A 27,500-nucleotide genomic window follows, 5' to 3' on the forward strand; every position below is an offset into this window, starting at 1 on the left:
ATAATAATAATAATAATAATAATAATAATAATAATAATAATAATAATAATTATTATTATTATTTGTATTTGTATTTTCCTGCCTCTCCCTGCAGATTGAGGTGGGATTACATCAACAAATAAACACAGTACTGATATAAAATACAATCAATAAAACACTGAGATTATTATTAATTCAATAAAATAGCTAAAATAGTAAGTTTTTAAAAAAGTAATCTCTGCTTGTTTCCAAACAGAATAGACATTTGACAAAACAAAGAGAGGCAACTTCATTTGAAAGATTTTCTATAAGCTATGTAATAGCAAAATAAATACACAGATGAACATCACTAGTCACAACAAATCTTTACATGACAAATTACATTTTTTCAAGAATGTTAGGATAAATTCAAACACAAACGAACAGTTCATTTTAAAGTATAGGATGTTCTTTAAAAACTATATACATGCAATATTAAAATAAATGTTCTTTTAAAAATATGATTCAAAGCAATAAAGATAGAAACAAGTCATTCTCTCAGTTTTAATTAATCCCATATATACACATATTATGTTTTGGTGCATCTGCAGTACAAGCAAGCTCTTGATTTTGTTCATGAAAAGTGTAATAGTAACAGGAATTTTGTACATAAATGTGGAATACAACTTTCATCTCTGTACACTTTGAAGTAGAGTCACAGTGAGTTAGTAAGGTGCTGGTGCCTTGGGCTGCTCAATTCATTTTGAGCACCATATGAACAACAATTATAAAAATATTACAAATTTTGAAGCAAAAACAGCTTAAAGATGAGTTCATGCACAACTTCCTGCTTGTCTAATTTAATCAGAAACATTATAAATAGGCTGCTCATATTTTAAAGTTATTTCCTTATTTTCAGTGCTGCCTTTACCAGCCTACAGAAGGAGATGAAGAGAGGTTTCACCGCTCCTCTGTGGCTGCTATTATGTCCCAGGATTAATCAAGCTGTCCAGAAGAGGTACACACACTGTTTCACTATCATGTCATTTTTCTGAGGACACATTCAGTAAATGAAAAATAGCTGGCAGAAAGAGATAAATAGCAAATTCAAGTGGGAAAAAACATTTCCTTAGCAAGGGTGGGCTGTCATACTTGGAAAATAGAAAGGAAGGGTTGCACAAGTCCAGCAACATTTTTTTCCACATGGCAAGAGTGAACTACTTGGGAAATGTTGCACTAGTTGAGTGAACTGCTAGACTCTATCAGTTATCACAGGGTTCCCATGGTACTTTTTGGGTCTTCTTTGAATACTACACTTTTTCTACATCTCTGCTCTTGAAAGCTTCCTTGAACCGACCCTTCAACTGTGGTTTCCATAATCTACCAAGATGGATCTCAGACAAGACTGAAATTTGATGGGACTTGTGTGGTTTATTTAGAGAGGAGAACAAGACGTAGAAGGTAAGTAAGGGGGAAGGAGGAGGAGGAATAGGACAAAAGCAGGAGGTAAGATATGGAAAAAGCAGTGTTTCTTTCCTCATCCCCATGCATTTTCATTCATGTAAACATGTAAACATTTTACATTGTAAAAAGTTCACTCCTGTCCCTACTTCATGTGTGCAAACAGTCTGTAGATTTTAATTTTTTTTATATCTTCCACTGTCTGTTTTTTACTTATACTTATCAGATATATTATACACTTGTAACTGAAAACACACTCTGTGTGTGTGTGCAGGCTTACATATGTGCCTTCCATTCACTTGTTGACTTATAACAACACTTATGAATATCATTATATAATTAATGAATCAAAATAGTACTAATTAATTATTAGACTACAGGACTTGATAGAATTCTTTAAAAAATCTTGTAGAGATCTCTGTTTCCTCCAATACTGTCACCCCATGAAAAGAATCTCTACGCAGTCAAGCAATATATCGCCTGTCTTTGAGTAAGCAAGGCTTTATTAACACAGAGTTTTAGACAATACCTGGGGTTTAAAACCTGTCACTGAAAACACAATTCTATGCATGCTTACACAGAAATCCATAGTATTCAGTAGTTATTACTTCTGAATGTGGATAATATTGTAGGTTTAGAATGTTGTCACATTCAATTCACAAATACCAGTTGATTTAGTTTATTAAGCAAGACTATGTCTGGTCATATGTCCAGCTGATCTAGATGGTAATGTTCAGCTGCACTGCATTATCACTGCCTCTCATTGGTATTACAAATGCATTCCTATGGACATATGGTTATTGGTTGGTCACCACTGTTCTCCCACATGGGCCTCAAACAGGCCATAAGGGCGGCCATTGGGCCTATCCGGGGGCAGGGCGTGCACATCACACGTGCCCCTGGATTGCACCAGAGCTTTCTAACATGGCTCAAACCCAGCTGCAAAAGGAGCAGTTCCTTTCCACTGCTTCTCACAACTCGTTTGGGACCGCAGCAACAGCTTCACTTGGGACTGTGGCATCTGGTTGCCACAGTCCCACAGCGATTGGGGTGGGAGCAGGATACATAGGATTGCACTGTATATTTGTGGTGTAGTTTAAGTGTCTGATTTGTATGTTTTCTCTCAGACATGGACAACTGGTGCTATTCCTAAAAAACAGAGAGATGGCCACAGATTTTATATGTGGTATACCACTAAAACCTCCTTCTTCCATTCCAGATGACCCAGGTTCAGTTAGCTAACCTACTGCAATGCAGTAGGTTTTGGTAGCCCATTATCTCCAGGGAGTTCTCTTAAAAGTCCTACCAGGCATTGAGAATAGTCCCTCTGCTAGTATAACTGGATATGGAAGTACATGAGCCTTCAACACACATCTGATGAGACTTAAAAGTATTGGGAAAGGTTTCTCTGATGTTGTTGGAAACACAGGGTATGCACAGTCTTCTTGACAGGAAACAATTATGAGATATTACAGCACATAGACACAAGATACATCAGTGCATACCTTACAAAATGCAGAAAATATTCTGGATCTGCAGCAGATCCTGTCAAATTCTGGTAAACAGGTTCCAAGTCCAGAGTTGTTTTGCTTCAAACTGAATTCCAAATCTATTGCCAGATTTTATTTTGAATGTAACTCTGTGGACATTTTTGTAAACATTCAAACAGTTCAGCTTTAACCTGTAAGAGTTTTTCAGCTCACCATTTCTTAATCTTCGAAACCAGTTTCTTTATACATAATTGAACATTTTGTGAATGATTTGCACTCTACAGAGATTAACATGGAGTTAATATATACATATTAATACATTCCAATTGAAAAGTCTATTTAATTACTAAGATTTAAAAGGCTTATTGACAACAAGATTTTAGGTAGGTCTAGCATAAAACTGGGCTGACCAAAGTGCTGAAAATAAATATGCTGCATCTGCTCAGCCAATATTTTTGCTTTGAGTGTGTATACACACACCTTCAAGTGATCTATCGACTTATAGTGACCCCATGAATTTCATAGGGTTTTCTTAGGCAAGGAATACTCAGAGGTGTTTTTGCCAGTTTCTCCAGTACCTAGCATAAAACACCTTGCAGCTGTAACATATAGAGGAAAGAAATAGATGCTCAATATATAAATTCAAGTTTCCTGTATGCAAATGATTAGCATTAACTTTTACATGTCTGTCTCCATACATGCCAGCCCAATAAAAAGTATGAATTCTCCATGTAATCTGTTTACTGCCATGTAATCTGCTGCTTCTATAGGGGTAAATGGTAACATATTAACCAGTGTAAAATCCTTATAAAAGCAAGCTGCTAATTACTTTGGCTCATACTAGCATTTACACAGCCTTCTGAAGTACAAAAGGGCTATGTAAGAGGTAAAACTGAAAGAGCAGAAGCCATTCTTAAAAAGGCACAATTAATAATAGAAGAGGCATGCATGCATTCTTCAAGTGAAGAGTTAACTGTACATGGATTAAAGTTTTCAAGGTAAGAAAGTGTGTTTGAGAGCGTGCGATAAACAAAGCAAATTGTTCCAAATTTACAGCATGTGTACACTCTGACAACAGGCATAGCTGTCTAACTTGATTGGTATAGGAGTAGTTTCAGATCTTTCCTGTTGATAAAAAGATAGTAGTGTTTCCAATGCTTTAAGTAGTACTGTGTAAGACTTCATGATATCAAATGAAATACCCTGTCCTCACACAATGGATGTCCAGGCAGGGAAAGACTGCTGTCCTGTAGAGAGATTGTTTCTTCACCAGGTTTATGTAGTTGTGTTTTTCATGAGGAAGAGATGGGCTCCAGTGATGCAGAGAAGAAGTGCACAGAATGCACTAACTAGTTTAAGGGAAGATATATTAAGGGCAATTGTGTGGAATGGACTTTTTCCAAATATTTTTAAAAGCATATGCTGTATGTTTTCCCCATAACAGTGGTGTGCCAGGGAACACTTCCACTAAACAAAACAAACAACAAAAACAAACCCCAAACAATGAAGTCTATTGGAAAATGTGTGGGTGTGTGTCCCCCCCCCCCAGTTTTCATATTGCAATCTTGAGTGGATGGAAATGGGGTTTTTTTAGACAGGCAAGATTGGAGTGGGGTGGGGTGGCTTCCTTCATTCCTGCAATAACACAGATAAATGCAGATAGAAATACTTTGCAATTTATCTGCTAATTATGATCACTGTCCCTTTTTAGTCATAAGAAGAGACATTGGCTTTACTTTTTTCCCCTATCTCTGCTAATTAGATATATTATTGAAATGCAATAATAATTAATAAGCTATTAACTCCATGCTTTGTGGCTGCATCAACACAGTGTTTAGGCTTTAGACACCTAGAAGCCTTTGATATTAATGGGGGGACTCTTTAAACTTACTTTGGAGATTATATCCTCCCATCAAATGTAATGATTACATTAGCAGGCTGTTTTTAGTTTAAAAGCTTATCCAGCTGCCTCCAGCAATGAACAACAGAGGCTTAAGCCTTCCAACAGCCTCTCACAATCAGTCTGGCTGAGTATTCAGTGTTATTTCCTACAGTTCAAAGTCAGATGGCCTCACTCGCTTGCACTTGCCTCCGAAGAGATCTTAGCTGAATGTAGCCTGACAAGTGGCAGCATAGACTGTGCTTCCAACTGTACCTCCACTGCTTATGCTGTTAGCTGGATACTTGAGTGGCTTCATACTGCTGTCTCTTTGGGCATAAAAGTGTTCGAGTCTCCAGCGCTCCCAGCTTTTCTGAAATTCTGTCCGAACCTTTCGTAAAGAAACAAAAGGTAAAAAAGAGGAGTAATCCATATTTGAGGTACTTCTATTAAGAAGCTAAGAAAAGATACAGTGCCTCATAATTAACAAATGCTGGCAAGGTCCAAAGGCCACTGTTACCTTTGCTTCAAATAATTCCTGTAATTACTTAATTAGTCCATCATACAGTTGTTTCATAAGAGAAATAATGGCAGCAGTTTTCTCCCAACTCTATAAATAGATTTAAGTGTGCACTACAGCAGGAAATAGCAGGCTTAACTCCTTGCTACAAGCAGCCATCTGTTTTCTCTGAAACTGGACTTAATTTAATCCAGTCTGAACTTTCTGTATAACACTTTTTAACAGCACCTTTTTGTGACACCCAATAGTTTTCAGGGTGACTGCACCTCTTCCAAATGCAGCAAAAGCTGCTTACCTCTATGTAAAGGGATCTTGTAGCATCTTTGATACTGTGTGAAAGATGTTGAAGCAGAAGCTTTTGTAGCTTACCTGTTACTGTAGTTCTCTGAATGGTCATCTGTGAACTCACACAAATGGGTTACCTATGTCTGTGCCATTTGAGGTGTTATACAAGCATTTTAAGCATTTTAGTGGTAGTCCCATGCACTCCCTGTGCACCAAATAGATGCACTCCCTTCCTAACACCTATGGATGCCAATGCAATAGCACCCAGGATCTAAGGGAAAAGCTGGACACAAGGAAAGGAGGTTGGGCAGGGCTGTGTGAGTTCACAGATGACCACTCAAGCAATTACAGAGTTACAGGTAAACAATCTGTCCTCCTTTTTTTGTCTATTCTGTAGCTCACACAAACGGGTAGCTAGTAAGCTACTAACTACAGTAGGCAGGAGTGTCATCATGTACATGAGAAGAGCACAACCCATCCAAAAGCCACCTCTGCCTGAGATCTTGTGTCCAGTCTATATTCCATTCTGTAGTGGGAGATTAATATTGACATTTGTGATCAAGTGGCAGGTCTACAGAAGTCATCTATAGTGACTCAGATATGCTGCAGAAGCTGCCATTGCTCTAGTTGATCTGACTTGAGGTGGAGGTCTCTTGCCTGGTAACTGATAAACCAAACAAATTGTGGCTGACACCCATTTGAACAGTTACAAAGATGACACAGGATGCCCTTGGCTTGCAGATGAATAACACAGAAAAAGCCTCTGTGATTTACTGAAAGGGGCTGTCACTGAAAGTGGGGTTGAAGGTCTGTAGATTTGGATGCTTCACCTTCCCATCATGGAGTGTGACAAGATCCGGGTCTGAGTGGCAGCCTCATGTAACATAGACACTTTGATCTTATCCATCAATGGTGAAGAGCAAAATTAGAAGAACCAGTGGCAACAGTAAAAAGCTACTTACTGCATCTGCTTAAATTAGCTTTCTGCATGAATACAGAATACATCACAAGCCAATGTTAACTCCAACTTGTAAATGGATTAATGGTGCGAATATAAATCAAGTAATTTACTCTAGTAAAAGCAACACAATGTTGCTAAGAGAACAAATCTATTGCGAGGTCTCTTTAGGATCTATAGTATTCAGCCACTTATGGAGACAGCAACATTCTCTTTCAGTTAATTTATTAGTCAGAAGCATCTGTAAGGCATAGAGGAAGGAAAAGAACAGATTCTCTCCTCTTAATAATGTAAAAATACAGATTCTCTCCTCCTAATAATGTAAAATTGTATGTAAAATACAATGATTATGATATTGGACTGGGATTATGAAACTGACTAGGTGACTTTGAACTAGCCTGTCCTACTTTACAGGATTGTTGTAATAGAGCAGTGGGAAGATCTATTTAGGTAGCTTGAATTCTTTGAAAGAAATGATATTAAAATGATGATGATGATGATGATGATGATGATGATGATGATAATGGCAAAATATCCATATTCAACATGCAATCTAAAGTATTTTCTTTTCCCATTCTGATACTGATTCATATACTGACTTTTCAGTTTTAGCTTCTGAGCTTTTTGAAGCTGGGAAAGAATATGCCACAGAATAAAATGATTACTTTTTAAATTGCCAAGGGACTATTTGTTATGATTTCATGTACAGAGTCATTATCCCTTAATGGGGAAATCTGTGTTCATGCACACATTCAGCTAATTTATGTTCTTCTGTAAATTCATATACCAAAGAAGCCAAGTGGAATGAAAAGGGGTTGTGATAGATAACAGAATGCAAATATCACCCCACAATGTGCTGTTTGTTTAAAAAATAAAATTTTATGCTGGTCATAATTAGAAAAGGAACTGAAAATAAAACTGCCAATATCAAATAATCCTTAACATATATAGAGCTACCACACTTGGAATATTGTGTGCAGTGCTTGTCATCACAACTGAAATAGGATAATACAGAGCTTGTAGAGGTGCAGAAAAAGGGCAACTGAAATGATCTAGAAACTGGAACAACTCCCTTATGAGGAAAAGTTACAAAATTTAAGGCTGTTTGTAGAGAAAAAAGGCAAGTAAAACAGTACATGGTAGTGGTGTAGAAAATTATGAATGATATCAAGAAAGTAGATATGGAGAAGCTTTGCTCTGTTTCCCATCATTCTAGAAACCAAGGGTCATCCACTTAAGCTGAATAGTGTGGGATTTGGGACAGATAAAAGGAAGCTAGTTTTCAAGCAATATATAAACTGTGAGGACATACAGTATGGCTGTTGACTTGGATATCTTTAAAAGGGGATTTGAAAAATTCATGGAACAATAAGGTATCAGTGGCTACTAGTTATGATGGATCTATACTTGTTACAGTAAAAGTATGCTTCTGTATACCATTTGCTAGGTAGCCCTACCAAGTGGATTACAATTACACTCATACCTTGTGGGTGAGCTGCCTTAGGCTACTGACTAGTAACCATGTGAAGAGAAGACTGGCCTTGATACGTCTTTGGTTTGATCCGGCATGGTTCTTAACATTCTTAAAGTAGCTTGATACGTATTTGAATATCCTGTCATACCCTCAAGCCCATCATACTCTACCTAAAACCTTTGCTCTGAAAATAACAGCTAGGATCTGACTGTGGCAATATGCTAGCAAGAGGTTGTAGTTTTGTATGTTGTGCAAAGTTGTATGTTGTACAAGGTTCTACGGTGTGCAAGAGACTGTCATCTCCCAAGCCATCCACTATTCTTGGCAGCACAATAGGCTGACTTGTGTAGTGGTTGGGTGGTCCCTGGCTCCACTAAGACAAAAGTGAGACAGAAAGAACTCTTCTTCCCACCCTCTAAGATAAAGAGACTGTGAGAGCTGGTTGCTGAAAAGAAGCAGAATAAGGGTGTATGTATGCTATAGAAATAATACAGTCTGACACCACTTTAACTGCACTGGCTCCATCCTACAGAATCCCGGAGTCTGTAGTTTGGCAAGGCACCAGCATCCTAAGACTAAAGACTTTGTAAAACTACAAATCCCAGGATCTCATAGGATGGAGCTATAGCACTTAAAATAGTGTCAAAGTGCATTATTTAGGTAGACCCTAAGTTGCTGGAAAGAAAGGGTTATTAAGATGGATCATGTCTTTTAATAGGCACTTCCTTACTCCTCCCCAGCCTAACATCTTTTGTAAGTACATCAGTAGGGCCTTAAGCTCTCATAACATTACAGTCAGTCATAGTTGATTTATACATCTTTGACTGCTCTACATTCTTTTTCAAAAAATGTTTTAATATGATGACATATACAGTCAGCCCTCCTTATCCACTGATTTTTTAAATTCATGGATTCAAACATCCATGGTTTGAAAATATTGCCAAAATATAAATTCCAATAGCAATCCTTGATTTTATGTTTAATATAATGGATATTGTTCTGCTATGCCATTATATTTAATGGCACTTGAGCATCCACAGATTTTGTTATCCAGGGGGGATCCTGGAACCAAACCCCAGCAGATAATAAGGACCCACTGTATTGATGTAGAAATGCTATGTGAACACTTTCAATTTTTATCAACTTGTCTACTAGAAACTATTTTAAAACTTTTGTGTGTTACAGAAGCTACAATTGCAACATACAACTCATTTCCCCCATGTCTTTTACCTCACTGTTGTTAAAACAGTAGAGAATGGCAACCAGAAGACCCTGGGGAAAGAAAAAAAAATCAATACAATAGCAAAATGGACAGTCTCAAGTCTAGATTGCAATTAAAATTCATTTTATTAGCAATTTTGCTATCTGCCTTTTTTTACATAAAAATGATAAAAGCAACAAAATGGATAATAAAAACAATAACACTACAACTATTAAAACAGCAGCACTGGCAGCCACTGTGCAAACAGATGAAGATTCCTGGCAAGGGCTTTTCCAACTGCAGATTGCAGACAGCACCACTACCAACATCAGTGTGCTGATCTGTTCCAGTGCAAACACATACACAAACTCGCTGTTGGTACTTCAGTGATCATGGTGTAAAAATTAATACCATATGCCTTAACAAACTAGCACCTCTTCTGTAAGATACAGTTTCCCTTATTTCTTGTTTACCATGATGGTAGTGGGAGGAAGCAAGTGCATGAACTCTGCTCATGACAACTCTTCATTGTTACTGTAAAAAAGCATACCCTTGACCACTTAGAACAAGCTACATACATTCTGTGCTATGGGGTATCACAGCACAGTGTGCTTAGGCCTATTTTTATACCATGATGGTGAGAATATAAAAGCCTCTTTCCTAGCCTCCTGTGCTTGCGTTATCATGGCAGCCCCCATGTGGACGGGAGGCTGCCATGATGCCAGTGTCCATACAGATTAGGGTTCTGGAGCGTGCGGTTGCTGTGTGCTCCAGAACCCTAGAATCGGCGCTGGCATGCCACTTCTCGCCCATCTGCACTGGGCCAATATTCACCTTTTTTATTGCCTGGCTGAAGGATAATATAGGAAAAATAATATAATGATCAATAACACAGTGTTGAGGTTTTTGTGCAGTACTCACACGCTATTTACTTATTTAATATATATCCTACCTTTCTCTTCATAAAGCATTCAAGGTGGCTTACAAACAGGTGCAAAAAACACTGTTTCCTAACGGCAATGAATGTGTGTGTGTGTTGCACAAGGCTGTTGTTTTCTCTGTAAAAACCCAGCAATCTTTCACAAAATCTCTATGCAGCTATTTTTGTTGTTGCTCCTGTTGTTCAAGACTACTGTAGTCTGTGCAACATTTTTGTTTTGGTTCCAGATAATTGTTTTTGGTGTGTAAAACAGCATTATATCAGAAAAATGTCCCAAAACACTTTAGGAATTAGAACACTGGATATCTGCACAGCAATATTAATTTTCCCCACAATGGGGAGAAACCTGTGAAAGTAATTTGCCCTCACAGGAAAGAACAAAATATTCAGATATTTACATCTCTACTCTATATGCATTACAGCTTTGAAAAAATGCTCCTTCAAACCCCTCCTTCCATGTTTCTAAAGTGATAATCCTAGAAGACACTGTTACTATTATAATCAGAAATATAGGGGAATTTGGTAGAAAAGGTATCAGGTGTAACTAGCAGACACTCTGATGAAAAATTTTCTGGCTAATACCTGAAAGGATGAGAAGGAAAGTTCAAAGAAGAGCTTCACAAAGCGCAGCATCCCTTTGGCATGTTCATCAGTTACAAAAGCAAAGACAATCTCATGCGTTCCCAGCAGTGGGATCAGGGTCAGTGTAGATTTGGCCAATCTAGAAATCCAAGAACAGAAAATCCAAGTGCAAAAAATAATTATCAAGTTTAACCAATCAGATCAGAAAATTAAATTAGAAAGACCTTTGTAAACTGGGCCAAACTCAAATATTTACTTATATTGTTACTTTAACATTCTCATGCCCCCTCAAAATAATAAAGTAAGTAGGTATATAAATTGTTTTACTGATACATGTTTGCAAGCATTTATTTTCCAGATGTCCCTTTAAGTCTCTAGTATGCGACTTACCTTCTTTCTTACTGTCCTTAGCCATTATGACATTTGTATATGAGAAATATGGAGTTTGTATTCATCTTTGCAATTCCTTAGTACCTTTTCTTCTGGAAAACACTTCATAGGAAAATCTCATGACAGGCAGGACAAGAGGCACCTGATGGCAGTATTTAGGTCATCTGCCTATACAGTGGTGCCTCGGGTTACGAAATTAATTCGTAACGCGGCCGCTTTCGTAACCCGAAAAGCCTTCGTAAGCCGAATTGCCATAGGCGCTAATGGGGAAAAGCCGCGATTCCGTGCGAAAAAGCCGAAAAAAGCACCAAAAGTTTTTTCGTAACCCGAAAAAACATTCGTAACCCGAAACAATAATTCCCTATGGGATTTTTTCGTATCCCGAAAATTTCGTAACCTGGGTATTTCGTATCCCGAGGTACCACTGTATGTAACTTAGCTTCTTTGATCTGTATGCCCTTACCTTAATAGAATTAAGTTGGCCTTCCACAGCATGCAATGTTTGGGAACAGGATAAATGTGGGCGGGGTACAGACCGCCAGAAAGAGGCGGCCGGCTCTCTTTTCCGTGCAACCGCGCTGCAGCAACCAAATTGTGGCCCCGCTACTTTCCAAACTCACTCCAGGTGTGATAAACATTATTTATACAAGAACAGAAGCACAGCATGACAAATGCAATTTGTTTATACAACAGCAGAAGCAGCTACCACTCTTAAAAAGTTATGTCTGTACATGCAGAGATAAAAATATTATATTAAATCTATATATAATCTATGTAGGAGACATCCATGAATATATTACGTTCTTGGATGCGGTAGTGAGCTCATTGACCTACGAATGCTAGGTTTAAGCAGAGGTATATCTTACAGGGAGCTGAGAGGGCACCCATTTTTTAGTTTACTGAACTTTCTGGGTTCTTTGTATGTTTTACTGTTATTTCTATTCTGTTGATTTCATCTTATAAACCATTTTGCCATTTAAAAATAAAATAATCATTGTACCTCTGTGAACTGCTACAAAATATCTATGACTTTGTATTGCACTTAGAAAATGCTTATTTAAATATGCAAGTCTAATAAACCTATGCCACTCAAAATGTCATAATGACAAAAGCCGAGCATGGATTATAAAACATGTAATATGTAAATCTCTATGAAATAAAGAATATATTTCTTGGAGGAGGCTGGATATGTATGCCAGCATGTGTTACATTAAAAATAAGTGTCTTTTTACTACTCAATGAAAACTGTTACAGAATCTTCCATTTTTGATGCTAGATTGAAAACAACTAAAGTCTTCCTCTTCTTTAAAAATAAATAGATGTTAACCATAAACACTACACCTACTGCTGTCAGATGTGATTAAGCTGTTCTTGACCAAAACTGATGCAGTTTCTTCTTAGTAGTAGTAGTAATAATCCAAGCGGATTACAATAAAACAAGATAGTTAAAAATTCTAAAAAAAAAACCCTATCCCTCCCCACTTAAAAGCTGTAATCTATAATTATCTTCATTAACCCCCTCAGAAAATCACATGTTTGAAGACAAATTGGCTCACCTGCATTTTATGTCAGTTTTATGCAGTAGATTGGCTTGCAGTTTAGAAATTATAATGCATATAACTCTGATAAAGATCAAGAAATTCACCTGGATAAAACAAACAGCAAGTGATCATAATGTACATTGTGAATATAAATGGTGTGTTTTGGTCAATAAATCTATATTCATTTTACAGATTTTCAGTTATAATCAGTCAGAATTGAGACACGTAGCCATGTTAGTCTGGAATATCAGTAGGCAAGGGGCTCCTGTAGCACCTTTGAGACTAAGGGGCTGAACAGACAGCTCAGAAGGGACAATCTGAAGGCACCCCTGAGAAAACCACATGCCCCCCAAGCTGGTCTGTTCTGACCCAATCTATGTGGAAGAACAACTAGTCTAAAAGGTGCTACAATATTGATATAATCAGTTAGCTAAGTCATAATTTGTAAATGATTTGTCCAAAGTCACCCACACTGGAATTGGCTAATTATCTGGCAAATGTCACTTTGTTTTAAATTGGAATATTTGAAACTACTATTATTTACCAGCCAACCAAAATAGTAAGGATTGACTAAGCTTGTTTTCTGCTGCTCCAAAGACTAGAACATGAAACAATGCATACAAGCTCCAAGAAAGAGATTCCACCCCAATATTAGGGGGAACTTCTTGGCAGTAAGAGCTGTTCGACAGTGGAACACACTTCCTCAGAGAGCGGTGGAGTCTCCCTCCTTTGCGATCTTTAAGCGGAGGCTGGATGTCAGGGATGCTTTGATTGTGATTTCCTACATGGCAGGGAGTTGGACTGGATGGCCCTTGTGGTCTTGTGATTCTGTGATTCTATGACAGAGGTCCAAAACACACTGCAGAAATAATCCAGTCTGACAGCACTTTAACTGCCCTGTCTCAATGCTAGGGAATCCTGGGAACGGTAGTTTTGTGGAGTTCTGGCATCACAATAAATTACAATTCCCAGGATTCCCTAGCACTAAGACAGGACAGTTAAAGCAGTCTCAAACTGGATCATTTCTGCAGTATGTTTTGGACCTGAGAAACTATTATGCCCAGATAGGACTGGAGCGTGGCTTTAGCACATCTTCTGGCCTCTTAGGACACATGCATCATTTTAACATCATACCTCCAAAGTAACCCGAAGCAGCTTTATTTTGTCCTGTCTGTATGGGATTTATTACCTGTTGTAAATGTCATTAGGAAGTGTGAAACACAATTATTTTGAGGTTGGCTGAATAACCAGCAACATCTTAAAATGAACACATATCTCTGCCTGACGTACGTGTGTGCCTTCAAGTTACCGATCAACTTATGGTGACCCCATTAATTACATAGGGTTTACCTAGGCAAGGAATACTCAGAGGTGGTTTTGTCAGTTCCTTTCTCTGAAACATAGGTCCAGTACAGACTGCCGGTTTGCGGAGGCCTGGGGCCAATTCTAGGGTTCCAGAGAGTGCAGCATTACATCGCCATCCACATGGTGCGCGTATCAATGACATCATGCACGTGCCACGTCCAAACAGCACAGAGCACACATGACATCACCACGATGCCCCAGGGTGCTTATGGCCCCTTGGTGCCAGTTGCCGGAAGGCGCTCCATTTTGGAGCTCCTTTTTGCTGTGGATTGTTGCCATGGCCGTGCAGTTGCCACGGCAACGATCCAGAGAATTTCTTTCTTCCAATCTGTACCGGGCCATAGTCTATAGCACCAGCTATTCATTGGCAGTCTTCCATCCAAGTACTAACCAGAAGTGACTCTGCTTAACTTCCAAGGCAGGATCTGCTGCCTTTATAGCATTTAGACCTGGAGACCATTGTGGGAATCAGTGAAAAGGGTGACTTTTAAAGAGCAGAAATTTATCTTTAATTTAATTATTGCTTCAGTTGACATTAAGGCTTAGAATAATGCAGACTGTATCCCCTAAATCCATCTCTACAAGTGCAGTGGTTAAAGTCTCTACATTACCTCCACATCCTGTACTACTGCCAAATATCAATACAAATCTTGCAAATTGCTTTTGTCCATGGCAGACAATCTTTATTTCCAGAATATTTCTTCATCCCAAGTATATGCTAAATTATCTACCTGGATTCCTCATCACTTACCCCAATAGCAACAAGAATGGGCAGTCTGATGATCAGCCAGTAGTTCATGTTTAGGTTCTTGTTCCAGCAACTGGAAAAGTAAGACATGACAATCAGGAATCCCTTGGTGCATTGCATACAATAATTTTCTCCTGAGGGCACATCTCAGCAGTGAAGATGGAAAATAACTGGTAGCATTAGCAAAATACATTGCACAGATGGATGTTAGCTGCTCGGATTCTTGCAAACACAAAAAGCTTTAGCCCAATATGTAATATTGTTGCTAAAATGGGTGCTCTTAAATCTCTCTGTTCTGTTTAATTATGACTAATTTCTCCATCACAATTTGTTAATAATTAAAAGCAAACAATTATGGAGAATTGTTTTATTAGATGTCACAAGACAAATCATACGATAAGTGGGACGTTTGTTAGCCAAATCTCCCTCTGTCTAATTGAAACACTGAGCTTCATATCAGCAATATTTTACCTCCAGTTATCAGTTACCTACACTAACTCTCATTACTTCATGTCATGTTTGGTTTACAGGTGAAAATAAGTATGCTGTTTGGTCAGACTTTCAAGGTTCACACTAGCTTCCCTACTCTCACCAGTCAGATCGTGTCTACTTTGCAACTAGAAATGTTTTTGCAGTTCACTCTTTAAATGTACTTCAAAGCTTAGTATGTTTGCCAGATAGAATGCAGGGGCTCCTTTGGTTTTCTAGAATAGCATTTGATAAATTTTTCAGCTTGCATGAAAATCATTCAGCATCTTTGAGATTAGTAACACACCATTATGATTGGTGAAGCATTTACATTGCAAGGACCTATGTCAAACAGTGCACATCCCATCCCACTTTAATTGATATGGTAGCGATTGGCAACTTCAGCACATGTGATTCTCTCCTCCCATTTACCAGAGTCTGATATATGAATCTGAATTTAAACATAGAAAGCTGCACTTCTGTTTTTCATTTTTTTTAAAAGTATATATGTGTCTTTTAAAAAGGGAGCACATCGGGACAGAAAAGGGGATTTGTGCTTCCAAGAGTGAAGTTCTTGTTGTTTTATCGGGGCGCTCTGGAGAGCCCCATAGTTGCACCTGGGAAGAATGACAGTTCTGTTCTTTTTGGAGAGAGACAATATAATAGCTGAACTTTCTTGACTGGTGCATCCCCAAGCCTTCTCCATTAATTAATAGAGCAACTGAAGCAGGTATGCACCCACATCTTATACAACATTGATAAAAAGCCCTGTGATGCCCTCCAAAATAATCAGCCAACCTGGGGAAGGAAATAATTTCTTTTCTGTATTTTATATTTTGCAATTAGGTACACTTGGAATGAACAAGCAAAGTCTGTCCATGGAATCTCAACTAAAAGAAGACGTCTACCCTATTACAATATCCTATTTTAATGAAAATGTAATTTTTATGAATTAAGGGAAATGAGAAGCCCATTTATGACAAGGCTTTATGTACTTAATGTTTAAAATTATTGATTTTCAGTTCCATATACTCACAAAACTCTCAGTAGTTTTGAACCACTGTGACTCAAACATCATTTATTTCTCAATATCCCTGGTAAGTGAGGAGTTATTCAAGTTACAAATACAATTCATAGCCTGCTGCACATCTGCTTTTGTATCACAGAGACAAAAGGTATGAACATATCTAAGACATTCAGTAACTATTACTGCAATTGAGGAGAAAGCATAGAAATATTGCCCCTTACAGATAACAAAAGGCACAGAGTATTTATTATACCACATTACAAATATTTATACAAGGTTTAGATAGCCAAAATTGGTCTTTCAGGACTGCCAGATGCATCAGACTGAAGGTTTTATTTAACAGAAATCATATATAAAATATCCAAGTAACGCAAAAGGCAAGCAATGTCATTCTAAATACAGTCTTGCTGTACATTATCCCCACATCCAATCCACTGCTGGTCTTCTGCCATACTAGCTGCTAAAACCTGTGCTATTTATTTTTATTTTAAATTTATTTATATTTCAATCCTGTGTTTAACATTACAATGAACTCATCTCTGTTCTGGGTTTAGCAAAGATGCTACAAAATCTATGAATATTTTTTAAATACAAATAATAGCATAATACACACAAAAATCCTGGGAGACAGCATGTAGTAGTTTCAGTGCTAGACTATGACTCTGAAGACGTTTATCTCTTTACTCAGCCACTGAAATCCACTGGGCGGCACTGGGCAAGTCACATGCTCTTGGCCTCAGAGGACAATAAAGACAAACCGCCTCTAAACTGGCTGAAAACTCCAACAATGATAGGCTTGTCTTAGGATCACTACATCAAAAATGATGGCACACAATAGTAACACATAAAAATCATACATGGCTATATATGTAATATATTCAAACAGAATCACAAAGACTGGATCTAACCAGGAGTGTAAGACTGAGCTTGCAGTATCATCTCTCACTCAGTTGATGGAACAAAAAAATAAGTAAGAGAGTTTTGCTTCCATAAGAACTTGCCAAAAGTCAGTCTATTTACAAATCTGTTTTTTCCCCTCTATAATTGCTGCACCCAAAGTGTATTTACTACAGGTATAATGTAGGAAATTTATTACAAAAAACAAAAGAAGTCATTGAGGTAACAACAACAATAACAACAACAATCTGACCAAAAGCATATCAACTCTCAACAGTCAAGCTAGCATGGCCAATATTCAAGAATATGGTGAGTTGTATCTCAAAACATTTGATGACCACCAGTTTGGAAATACTATTTCTAACAATTCATTCCATTATAATGATGAGTTAGCATTGTACTTGACCCCAATTATCAATTTATATTTTTGTATTTAAGCTCACAGCACTAAAGATTGTGAAGCACATCCACATGGCTGTTAACATTTAAGTGTTGGTGTAACACAGAGTCACTATGTTTAGACACTTGTTTCACCATTCTACAATGTAAATCTGCTTAGGTCTGTAAACACAAGAGTACATGCTGCAAACTATTTCAGGTGGAATTGCTATACAAACTACACACTTTGTATGGAATTTCAAGGTTATTAAAGGGGACTATTTCTGATTAAACATGTAGAGGATCGCTCTGTTGGAGCACTAATAGTTAAAATTTTTAATATATATCCCTACCTCTCTCTCTCATCCTGTTTCCTCAAACTATCCTGGAAAGGCTGTTGAATGGTTGTAGTTTTTAAATACTTAAAGTGCCCAACAAGCCAAAGCTAACTAGCTGAAGTCAACAACAGTGCAGATCTTTTTGTTTGTTTGCCTATTATTGCTTGCCTAAATACCATAGGAACAAGCTCACTAGATTTGAAAACTGGGTAAGAAATGAACTTCAGTTTATTAAATAGTACATCCATGGATCCAGCATGGATCCAGCATGTTCTTTGTTATCAGAGGTTTTTCACTCTGACACCAGTTCAAATTTGCCACCAGTCTTGAAAAGGTCATTGTGTCTCAATGTTTTTGTTAACTGTCCTCAAGTCGACTGACTCATGGCGACCCTGTGATGAGACATCTCCAAGAAGAGCCCCTATCTTCCACTGCTCTGCTTAGGTCCTGTAAATCCAGGCCCATGACCTCTCTGATTGAGTCCTGTCCATCTAGTGTGCGGTCTTCTTCTCTTTCCACTGCCCTCTACCTTTCCTAGCATTACTGTCTTTCTTTTCTTTGTTAAACTTTTTATTTTCTAATCATAAAACAAGATATAAGACATTATGCATTATTTACATATGATGGAAAAGGCATTCTCTTTCATGCAAGAATAAAATAAAATTTACTACATCATATCTTGTTTATCTGTTCCATCTCTTTCTAGATTTCATTACTTCTCATCTGATCCTACTGAACTTCTATAAAATTAACTCGTTTCAATACTCTACACCCAAAGCTTTTAGTTTTTCCATTAAATAATCAGTATCTTCTTTTCAGTCTTAATCCTATTCATCTGTCTAGTTTGAATTTTCTTAGATTTTTTAAAAATTTGGCTATATATCTTTCCAATAAACTGACTTGTGACTATTCTTCTTCTGCATTTTGTTAAGATTTATTTTTCAACCAGTGTGTCATTTTGTCTGATTCCATCCATCATGTTGGCTAATTTAATTAGCCAATCTTGATTAGTAGGTAATTCCTCCATTTCCCATTTCTGTGCATATAGAATTCTTGTGGCTGTTTTCATGTATAAAATAATTCTCCAATTTTTCTTCTCAATTTTTCCCAATACTGACATCATATTTAGTATTTTAAAGAGTTCCTGATTCAGTGGAAAAGCTGTGCCTAAAATCTTCATCATATATTTGTGGATTTTTATCCAATATCTGATTGGTTTGGGGCAAGTCCACTATATATAGTAGAACGGCCCTGTTTTTTATTTATATTTTCCACATTGTTTATTTCTCATTCTGCATATCTTATCCAATCTATTTGGTGTTAGGTGCCATTATTGTCTTCTCTAATGAGGGATGCTTTCACATGATGTGGCCCAAATACAACAGCCTCAATTTGATAATCTTGTCTTTCAGGGAGAGTTCAAGCTTGATCTGTTTAAGGACCCATTTGCTTGCCTTTTTGGCTGTCCATTGTATCCTCAAGCACTCTTCTCCAGTACCACATCTCAAATGAATGGATGTTTTTCTTATCTGCTTTCTTCACTGTCCAGCTCCCACATCTGTACATCATGCTGGAGAATACAATGGCTTGGATGATTCTAATTTTAATACTTGATTGTTTATCTTTATTTTTTTAGGATCTTTCCTAGTTCTTTCATGGCTGCCTTCCCCCCTTCCTAGTCTTCTTATTTCATGACTGCATTCTCCATTCTGATCAACATTTGCTCCAAGGTATAGAAAATCTTTTACTATTCTGGTTTCCTTATTGTCTAGGTTGAATTTGTGTAGATTCTCTATGGTCATTATTTTTGTTTATGTTTAGCATTAGGCCTGCCATTGCACTTTCTTTCTTCTTTCTTCTTCCTTCTGTGATGTTTTCCACTAGAAGTATGGTGTCTGCATATCTTAGATTGTTGATGCTGCTTCCTCCTATCTTCACTCCTCCACCTTCTTCTAAGTTTAAACCTGCTCTTCGTGTGGTATTTTCTACATACAAACTGAATATGTGGAGTGATAAAATGCACCCTTGCCTGACTCCTTTACCAATTGGGAGCCATTTGATTTCTCCATATTCTCAGTGGCCTCTTGACCTAAGTATAGATTTCTCATCAGGACTATCAAATGTAGTGACACTCCCATGTCTTTAAGAGCCATCCATAGCTTTTCATGATCTATGCAGTCAAAGGCTTTGCAACAGTTTATAAAGCACATGCTTCATAGACACATGATTCAGTACAGGTTGAATATCTGTTATCCAAAATGCTCAGGACTAGAAGTGTCCCAATTTTCAGATGTTTGAATATCTGTACTTGTATATAAATAATGAGACATAATAAGGCTGGAGAAAGACTGTGGATTTGTGAAATGGTAGGAAGCATGGATTCCAGCCATTGCACAGATCCTCATGCCTCTTTCCATACTTGCAAATACAATACAGGTATGTACTACACTACTTGTGTTGTAGCTCAAATTTTTTGGATTTAAGAGTATTTTGGATTTCACAATTTCATCTAAGGGATACTCAACTTGTACTATTTTTCCTTTTTCCAAAATTAATCACTACACAAATTTGTTAAGATGGAAAAGATTAAACTGTCATTCTGTCCAGTCAACATTAGGGCAGCAGAAGAATTGCTTGGACACTGGCCTGACTCCAGATGAACAGTGCCCAGAGCCTAAAGTTATGTGACTGTTATCACCCTGCTGGCTCCCAACCCTCCACTTCCTCATGTAATAGAGCTTTTGCAAACTCAGCACTGTACATCTGTAAAGGGAACAATTTTCTGTGCATTGATTGTACTCAATGAATCAGTGTGACAGATGGCAAATGCCATGCATATTAACAGATCACACATAAATCTCCAAGATGACTGCAATGCTCTTGTAACTGAACAGAAACTGAATTTTACTAGTACAAGAGAGTTAGGCACCGCATAAGAATGCTAGCCTTGCAGCAATGATGCAGTCCTAAAAGAGTGATTGTGGCAAAGAATAACAGGAGTGTTAGCCTAGTTTACATTAGGTCCATTGTTCCAGGTTTAGGACACTTCTTTGCGTCAGTGCAGCACTTTGTATAAATGTTGACAGTAAGGAACAACAATATACAAATATACTTAGAAAACTACTTCACAGCACAACATTCCTACTCTATGATTAGGAAAACTAGAAGAGAGGGCTGTAACCAGCTCAGTAGCAAGTTGAAGCACAATAGCAAGTATATAAGTAAAAACAAACACATGACTACATTTTTTTCCCCTTCTACTCTTGTGGGTCCATGAATAAACACAGAAAAGAAGGAACTGGCAGTTGAGAGAGAACAGGGGTGAAAGGACATATGTAGCACCAAGTACAAATCAATATCCAAACATCAAAAACTCAGAATAAATTTTCTAGAAAGGGAGCTAAGTGTCTGTGACATTGAAATGACAATACATTAACCAATGTCAACATTTCAACAGTACGTTACAAATTTGTTATCATATTCAGCTACATCTCTGCACATTAATGAATGCAGGAGGGGGGGAACATCATGGTGACAGCTGTAAAACTGAAATATTTCTGGGAAGTGGGGGAGTTCAAACCATGCCAATGTGAGCTCTCTTTGATGACAGAACTCTCCCGGAGGTCTTTAAAACACAGGTAGGATTTATTTCACAAATATCAGTATCAAGAAAAATGAAATATACCAATAAACCAGTACAACAACATTAATATATAACTGAATGTATGGTCCAAAACACACTGCAGAAATAATCCAGTTCAAGACCACTTTAATTGCCCTGGCTCAGTGCTTGGGAATCCTGGGAATTGTTGTTTATTGTGGCACCAGAGCTTTCTGAAAGAGAAGGCTAAATGTCTCACAAAACTACACTTCTCAGAATTCCCTAGCACTGAGCCAGAGCAGTTAAAGCAGCCTCACACTGGATTATTTCTGCAGTGTGTTTTGGACCTATGTTGAAAGACCATTATAGACTATACAGTACCACACTGTTATAGAGCTATTATTCAACTCTTACAGCTATGGCTGCCTACTGTGGCATTCCTGGATTTGTAGTGTAGTGTGGTCTAAGAGTTCTCTAGCTGAGAATTTTAAATGTCCTCCCCTAAACTGCAAATCGCAGGATTCCATAGGAGGCATCTGTAGTAGTCAAAGTGGAATAATAGCACTATAGCAGTAGTACTAGACTTTCCCTATTTGATTCTCCCCAAATTTTGAGATCTTTAGAGGAGAGCTTTATAAATATCTAATGCCATTATTCCTGCTTTCTGATTTTTTCCTATTATATTTATTTTATTCAATACTCTTCCTATTAAATTTGACATTTGTCTTCCTTGTACAAATCCACATTGATCATTTTGAATATATTTATATATAAACTTATTCATTCTTTTTGCCATTATGGCTGTTAATATTTTAGCGTCCTGATTTATAAGGGATATAGGTCTATATGAGCCTGGGTCTGACAAATCTTTATCCGGTTTTGGAATCAATATTATCATTGTATGGTCCCATGATGGTGGGATCCTTTCTCCATTTAAAATTTTATTGTATAATATAATACTTCTAATTTAGGTATTAAAACCTTTTAAAAAGTTTTATAATATTCTGGCCCCAATCCATCCATTCCTGGTGATTTCCCTCCTTTTAACTTATCACTTCTTCTATTTCTTTTTTCGAAACCGGTTGTTCCATTATTTCCTTATCCTCTTCTTCTATTTTTATTCTCCAATATTTCTCTATATATTTTTCAATTTTATCCATTGAACTATCCCCTGCTGTATATAGATCTTTATAGTATTCTTCAAATATCCTTATCTTTTCTTTCTTCAACATACATTTTTTCCCTGTTTTATCCTTTATAACCCCTATCAAATTTTTCTCTTTCTTCTTTTGTGTTAATCTTGCTAACATTTTTGAATTTTTGTTACTATATTAAAAAACTCCCTCCATAAATATATCAAATTTTTCTAGATCTGATCTATCTCTATCTTCTCTGATTCCTTTCTTTTTGCTTGTAATTTTATATATATATATATTTACTTCTATTCTTTATATAATCATTATTTAATTTTTCAATTTCCGTTTCTAGTTTAATTTTCCTCTCTTCCTTTTGTCTCCTTACCTTGCATGTTTCCCTTATACAAATCTCTCTTGCCACCGCTTTCATAGTATCCCATAATAAAGCTTGAGAAATCTCTCTGTTATTAATATCCCATATAATCTGCCATTCTTCCTCTATTTTGTTCACTATTTGTTTATTATTAAGTATTCTGGTGTCTAACCTCCATCTTTTTGCTTCTCTATAATCTTTTTAAATTATAAAATCCATATTTACTATTCCATGATCTGTAATTTTTATCCCTTCTATTTCAGTATTTAATACCTTTGACACCATAGTTTTGGATACAAAAATGAAATCTATTCTAGAATAATTTTTATGAACTGCTGAATAATAAGTATAATTCTTTTCATCTCCTTTAATCAATCTCCATACATCTTTTAATTCTTTCCTATTCGTTATCTTGTTCAAAGGTGTAATCTTATTAAATCTATCCCTTATTGTTGGATCTGATTTATCTTTACACTTATCCATAACCATATTGAAGTCTCCTGCCATAACTGTGTAATCTCCCTGCATATCCTCCATTTCCTTAAATACTTTTTCATAAAATTCCATTTGATTTTCATTTGGAGCATACACATTTACCAACAAGTATTTTTCTCCCCCCATCATTCCTTGCACCAATACAAATTTTCCTTTTTCATCTCTCTTAACTTTTAATATATCAAACCCACATTTCTTAGATATTAATGTTGCTACTCCTCTTGCTTTAGAAGTACCATATGCTTTTTCATATGTAGCAACCCAGTTCATCTTCAATTCCAACGATCCTGATTTTACTTGGTGCGTTTCCTGAATAAAAAAAACATCAACTTTCTGTTTTTTCATTAATGATTCAATCCTTTTCCTTTTAATTACAGACCCCAGTCCTTTTACATTTAATGTTGCTATCTTTATTTTATTATCCATGTTACTATTCTACATCTTCTAACTAGGCTCTTCAGTGTGCTACCCCTACATCCATTTTCCCCCTCCCTCCCTCCCTCCCCATTTGACCCACCTATCCCTTCTTCCCCTCCTCCATCCCCGAGGTCACAGGAGAGAGTTCTTAGTGGCTCTTCCCAGGCTGTGTAACTCCCTCCCATAGAAGGCTCAGTCTGTGCCCCATGTGCTACCTTCTCTGGGAGGCAAAAACCTTTTTATTTGGGCAGGCCTTTAGCTCTTAACTCATGTGGCAGAAGGGCCTTTCAATGTGATGTGATGTGATATGTTGTATTTTTATCTTTTTTTCTTGTGTTTCAAATGTGAGTTTTTAAAAAAACTACCTTTGTACTTTTAACAGAGCGTTGTTTTTAAAATGTGGTGTAAGATTTTATTTGCACATTGTTTTAATTTCTTGTAAGCCACCTTGGGCCCCAAAATATATATAAATAAATAATCTGAAGTAGAATAAACACAACAACTCATATTTTCAAACCTTTATTTGCATTTCCCCTCTTTCTCTTTCTTTCTTTCCCCACTTGCCTACCCTAACTGGTCTAACTCCTTCACCCTCCATCATGCCCTCCTGTCTTCCTGAGAACCAGCCACACTCACACCCATTCTACCCTCTCCCTCTTGCCCATTCCCATATAAGAGCCACCACACAGTGTATTAGAGTGGTTTGAGTGTTCATAGAATCATAGAGTTGGAAGGGACCTGGCATGCATGTTGGACTAGGGTTCTGGGGCCAGGGTTTGAATGCCTGCTCAACCATGGAAACCCACTGGGTGACATTGGGGAAGTCACTCTCTCAGCCTTGGAGAAAAGCAATGACAAACCTCCTTTGAATAAATCTTGCCTAGGTGAGGCACCTAGGATATGGCTACCATAAATCAGAGTCAACTTTAAGGCATATAACAAGAACACAGGCTTCATTCCCTGCACAAAAATTTGCAGGTGGCAATATGGGCAGGTATACAAACAACCATATCTATGGAGCCTGTAGCTCTCCTCCTTTATTGTAAATGGCCATACCATTTTAAAAGGGCTTATTGGAAGCACTGATTTCTACTGCAGTTATTATTATGGCAAGCACTGCCACTGGGTTAACAGTAATGAGTGAGAACAGAATTGTAGCTGGTACAAACACTGCAGTTGTCCATCATAAAAGGACAATAAGGTCAGACTGTCCTGCTATAATCCTACACTATGTAAAATGTGTTTAATGCATAGGTTTGTTAAAACATATATAACTGGTTGGAGTACTGAATGTTGAATATGTTAAAAAAAAAAAACAGGTCTGTTCAAATACATCCATTATGACTTTTTCTCCCAAATTCATTCCATAAATTAAAAGGTAAAGGACAGAAAGTGAATGGTAATGTATCTTGTTTTCTTTGTACAATGGAGTTTGTACTAGGAAGTGGTTATCTACAGAGAAAACAGCTGTGTATTTTATAAAGCAAGTGAGAATAACTAAAGTTAAAAGAAATAGGTAATCAGACCCCTATTGAAAATAGCACTCCCCCCCCCCCAGGAGTATCCTGTATAGATACATTCAATGTGCCTTTGGAGGCTACTGCAATCTTCTCGAACCATTGCATGGGTGACTTGGCAGGATAAGTCCATATAGTTCTACCTAGTCTAGTTTTTCACAGTGGTCAGTTATTGTTGGGGGGGGGGGGGGGGCACTAATGGATTGGATGCAGGCTAACAGAATGAGAATTAATCCATGCTAGACAAGAAGTAATGATGATCAGTAGGCAAACCAATCCAGGTATATAAGTAGCTCACAAGTAAGGAAAGAGTGCAATACTTCTCTCTTACTACAACTCAGAAGCTGGTATTCAAAGGCTTGCCACAGGAATGGCAATCATGTAGCTCTCCAAATCTATTGAACCACAACTCCCAAGATTCCTCTCCACTTTAACCCTCCCACTCTGGAATTTTTACAGACTAAATTGTCAAGGCAAGCGAGATATGTAGAGACAGCCTCACTAGGTATGGTTACCATTGGCAGCGGCGGCGGTGGCAGCGGTGGGAGGGGATATTAAACAGTACACTTTTTTCCAAAGAGACATATATTGAAGCATGCAGAAAATGTCTGATTAGCAAAAGCTTATGCTTATTTTAATAAAATGTAATGAGAGGCTTTTCTAATACAAAACATGATCTGCTCTTGCCAGGCTACAACATGAGCAAATGTATATGATGTCAATGCAACAGCCATTGCCAAAGCAATCAAGCCAAAGAAAAATGGTTACAGCCTCCCCTCCCCAATAGACACAACCCTCACAAGAGACCAGCTAAGAATCAGAACTGAACCAACCCCTCATCTTCATATAGGTACTTGACAATTCCCCAGAAGATAACAAACAGCATTGGCACACCTGGAAAAAGAGGAAACAAGATATGCACAGAGAATGAGACACAAGAAAAAGAAAACAGGAAAGCAGTGCAGTATTTCATACAATATCAATCTTCTTTAGTTGAAAAGAGATTGCAGATGATTTACAGTGTCTGTTTATCCTCATAGTCTAGAGCATCCAAGAACGATTTTATGGTTTAATAATCAAACGAATATACCCGCCCTGAATAAACATTCACACTGCAAAATCATAAGCTGGTCTTGCTTTGTGAAATTTGTATTGCACTGAATTTAATCCTACATGTTATTTCCTAGAAAAACAATGGAATGCCCGATTGGCAGTTTCACTTGAAGTGCTTCTAGCAGCTGAATAAGATTCAAGAACTATTTGTACTTGAAACTCACAGGCATATAGATAAACAGCAAAGAAATGCAGTCATATTTACATAATTTCTTAGATAACTGTAGTTAGTAAACCATGTGACATACAACACACACAAACACACACACAATAGCTGACATTAAAAGGATGGCCACACATTTCTAGTAGACCACAAATATCCTTTTTTTAATCACAGGCTTTAGATAATCTAGTCAATAGTCTGCAAAGATTATGTGGTTCTCTCACATCTTCAGGCATGGTGTAGGTTGTCTTATTGGTGACAGAAGAGACTGAAAAGGGGCTGTACCTGAACAGAGATAAAGTTATCCTGACTTACTAGACAACAGATTTCACCAATGGCATATGTTTCATGAGATAAATTTTAAAACTACTGAAAGGATGGGAAAATTGAGTTGTTAACATATTGAAGGGTTTGCTGATAGTCCATAATATGATACCATCTTCCCACCTACACTTGAACTGATATCAGTTCCCTTCTCTATTTAAATAACAGCTGTTATCTAGCTGCCACATTTTTATATTCTCTGACACCATAGTTTTCTCGTCCCCTACTTCACAAACTGACTGAAATTATTATTATTATTATTATTAAGCTTTATTTATATAGCGCTGTAAATTTACACAGCACTGTACATAACATCATTTAATTAGACGGTTCCCTGCCTTCATGCTTACAATCTAAGAAGACACGACACAGAAGGAGAAGGGAATGGTTGAGGGGAAGGGGATCAGGTCCAGCATTCTTCTCTCCCTCTGAGGCCTGGACCAAGGCAGATGGACAGATGG

The 27,500-nt window shown here is 37.3% G+C and overlaps 1 protein-coding gene across 1 annotated transcript in view; it reads right to left on the reverse strand.

Moving 5' to 3' along the window:
- Positions 1-2,481: 2,481 nt before the first annotated feature.
- The window catches only part of GLP1R (glucagon like peptide 1 receptor), a 96,466-nt gene continuing 71,447 nt past the window's right edge, over positions 2,482-27,500 (reverse strand). Inside the window, exons 9-14 of the mRNA XM_042459230.1 lie at positions 26,273-26,333; positions 14,796-14,865; positions 12,695-12,783; positions 10,749-10,887; positions 9,256-9,297; positions 2,482-5,179 (exon numbers count right to left, since the gene is read on the reverse strand). Coding sequence (XP_042315164.1) covers positions 5,012-5,179; positions 9,256-9,297; positions 10,749-10,887; positions 12,695-12,783; positions 14,796-14,865; positions 26,273-26,333 — 569 coding nt within the window. The 3' untranslated portion in view covers positions 2,482-5,011. The remainder of the gene's footprint in view (positions 5,180-9,255; positions 9,298-10,748; positions 10,888-12,694; positions 12,784-14,795; positions 14,866-26,272; positions 26,334-27,500) is intronic.

The sequence above is a fragment of the Sceloporus undulatus genome, chromosome 1 (genome assembly GCF_019175285.1).
Source record: "Sceloporus undulatus isolate JIND9_A2432 ecotype Alabama chromosome 1, SceUnd_v1.1, whole genome shotgun sequence".
NCBI classification, from domain to species: domain Eukaryota; kingdom Metazoa; phylum Chordata; class Lepidosauria; order Squamata; family Phrynosomatidae; genus Sceloporus; species Sceloporus undulatus.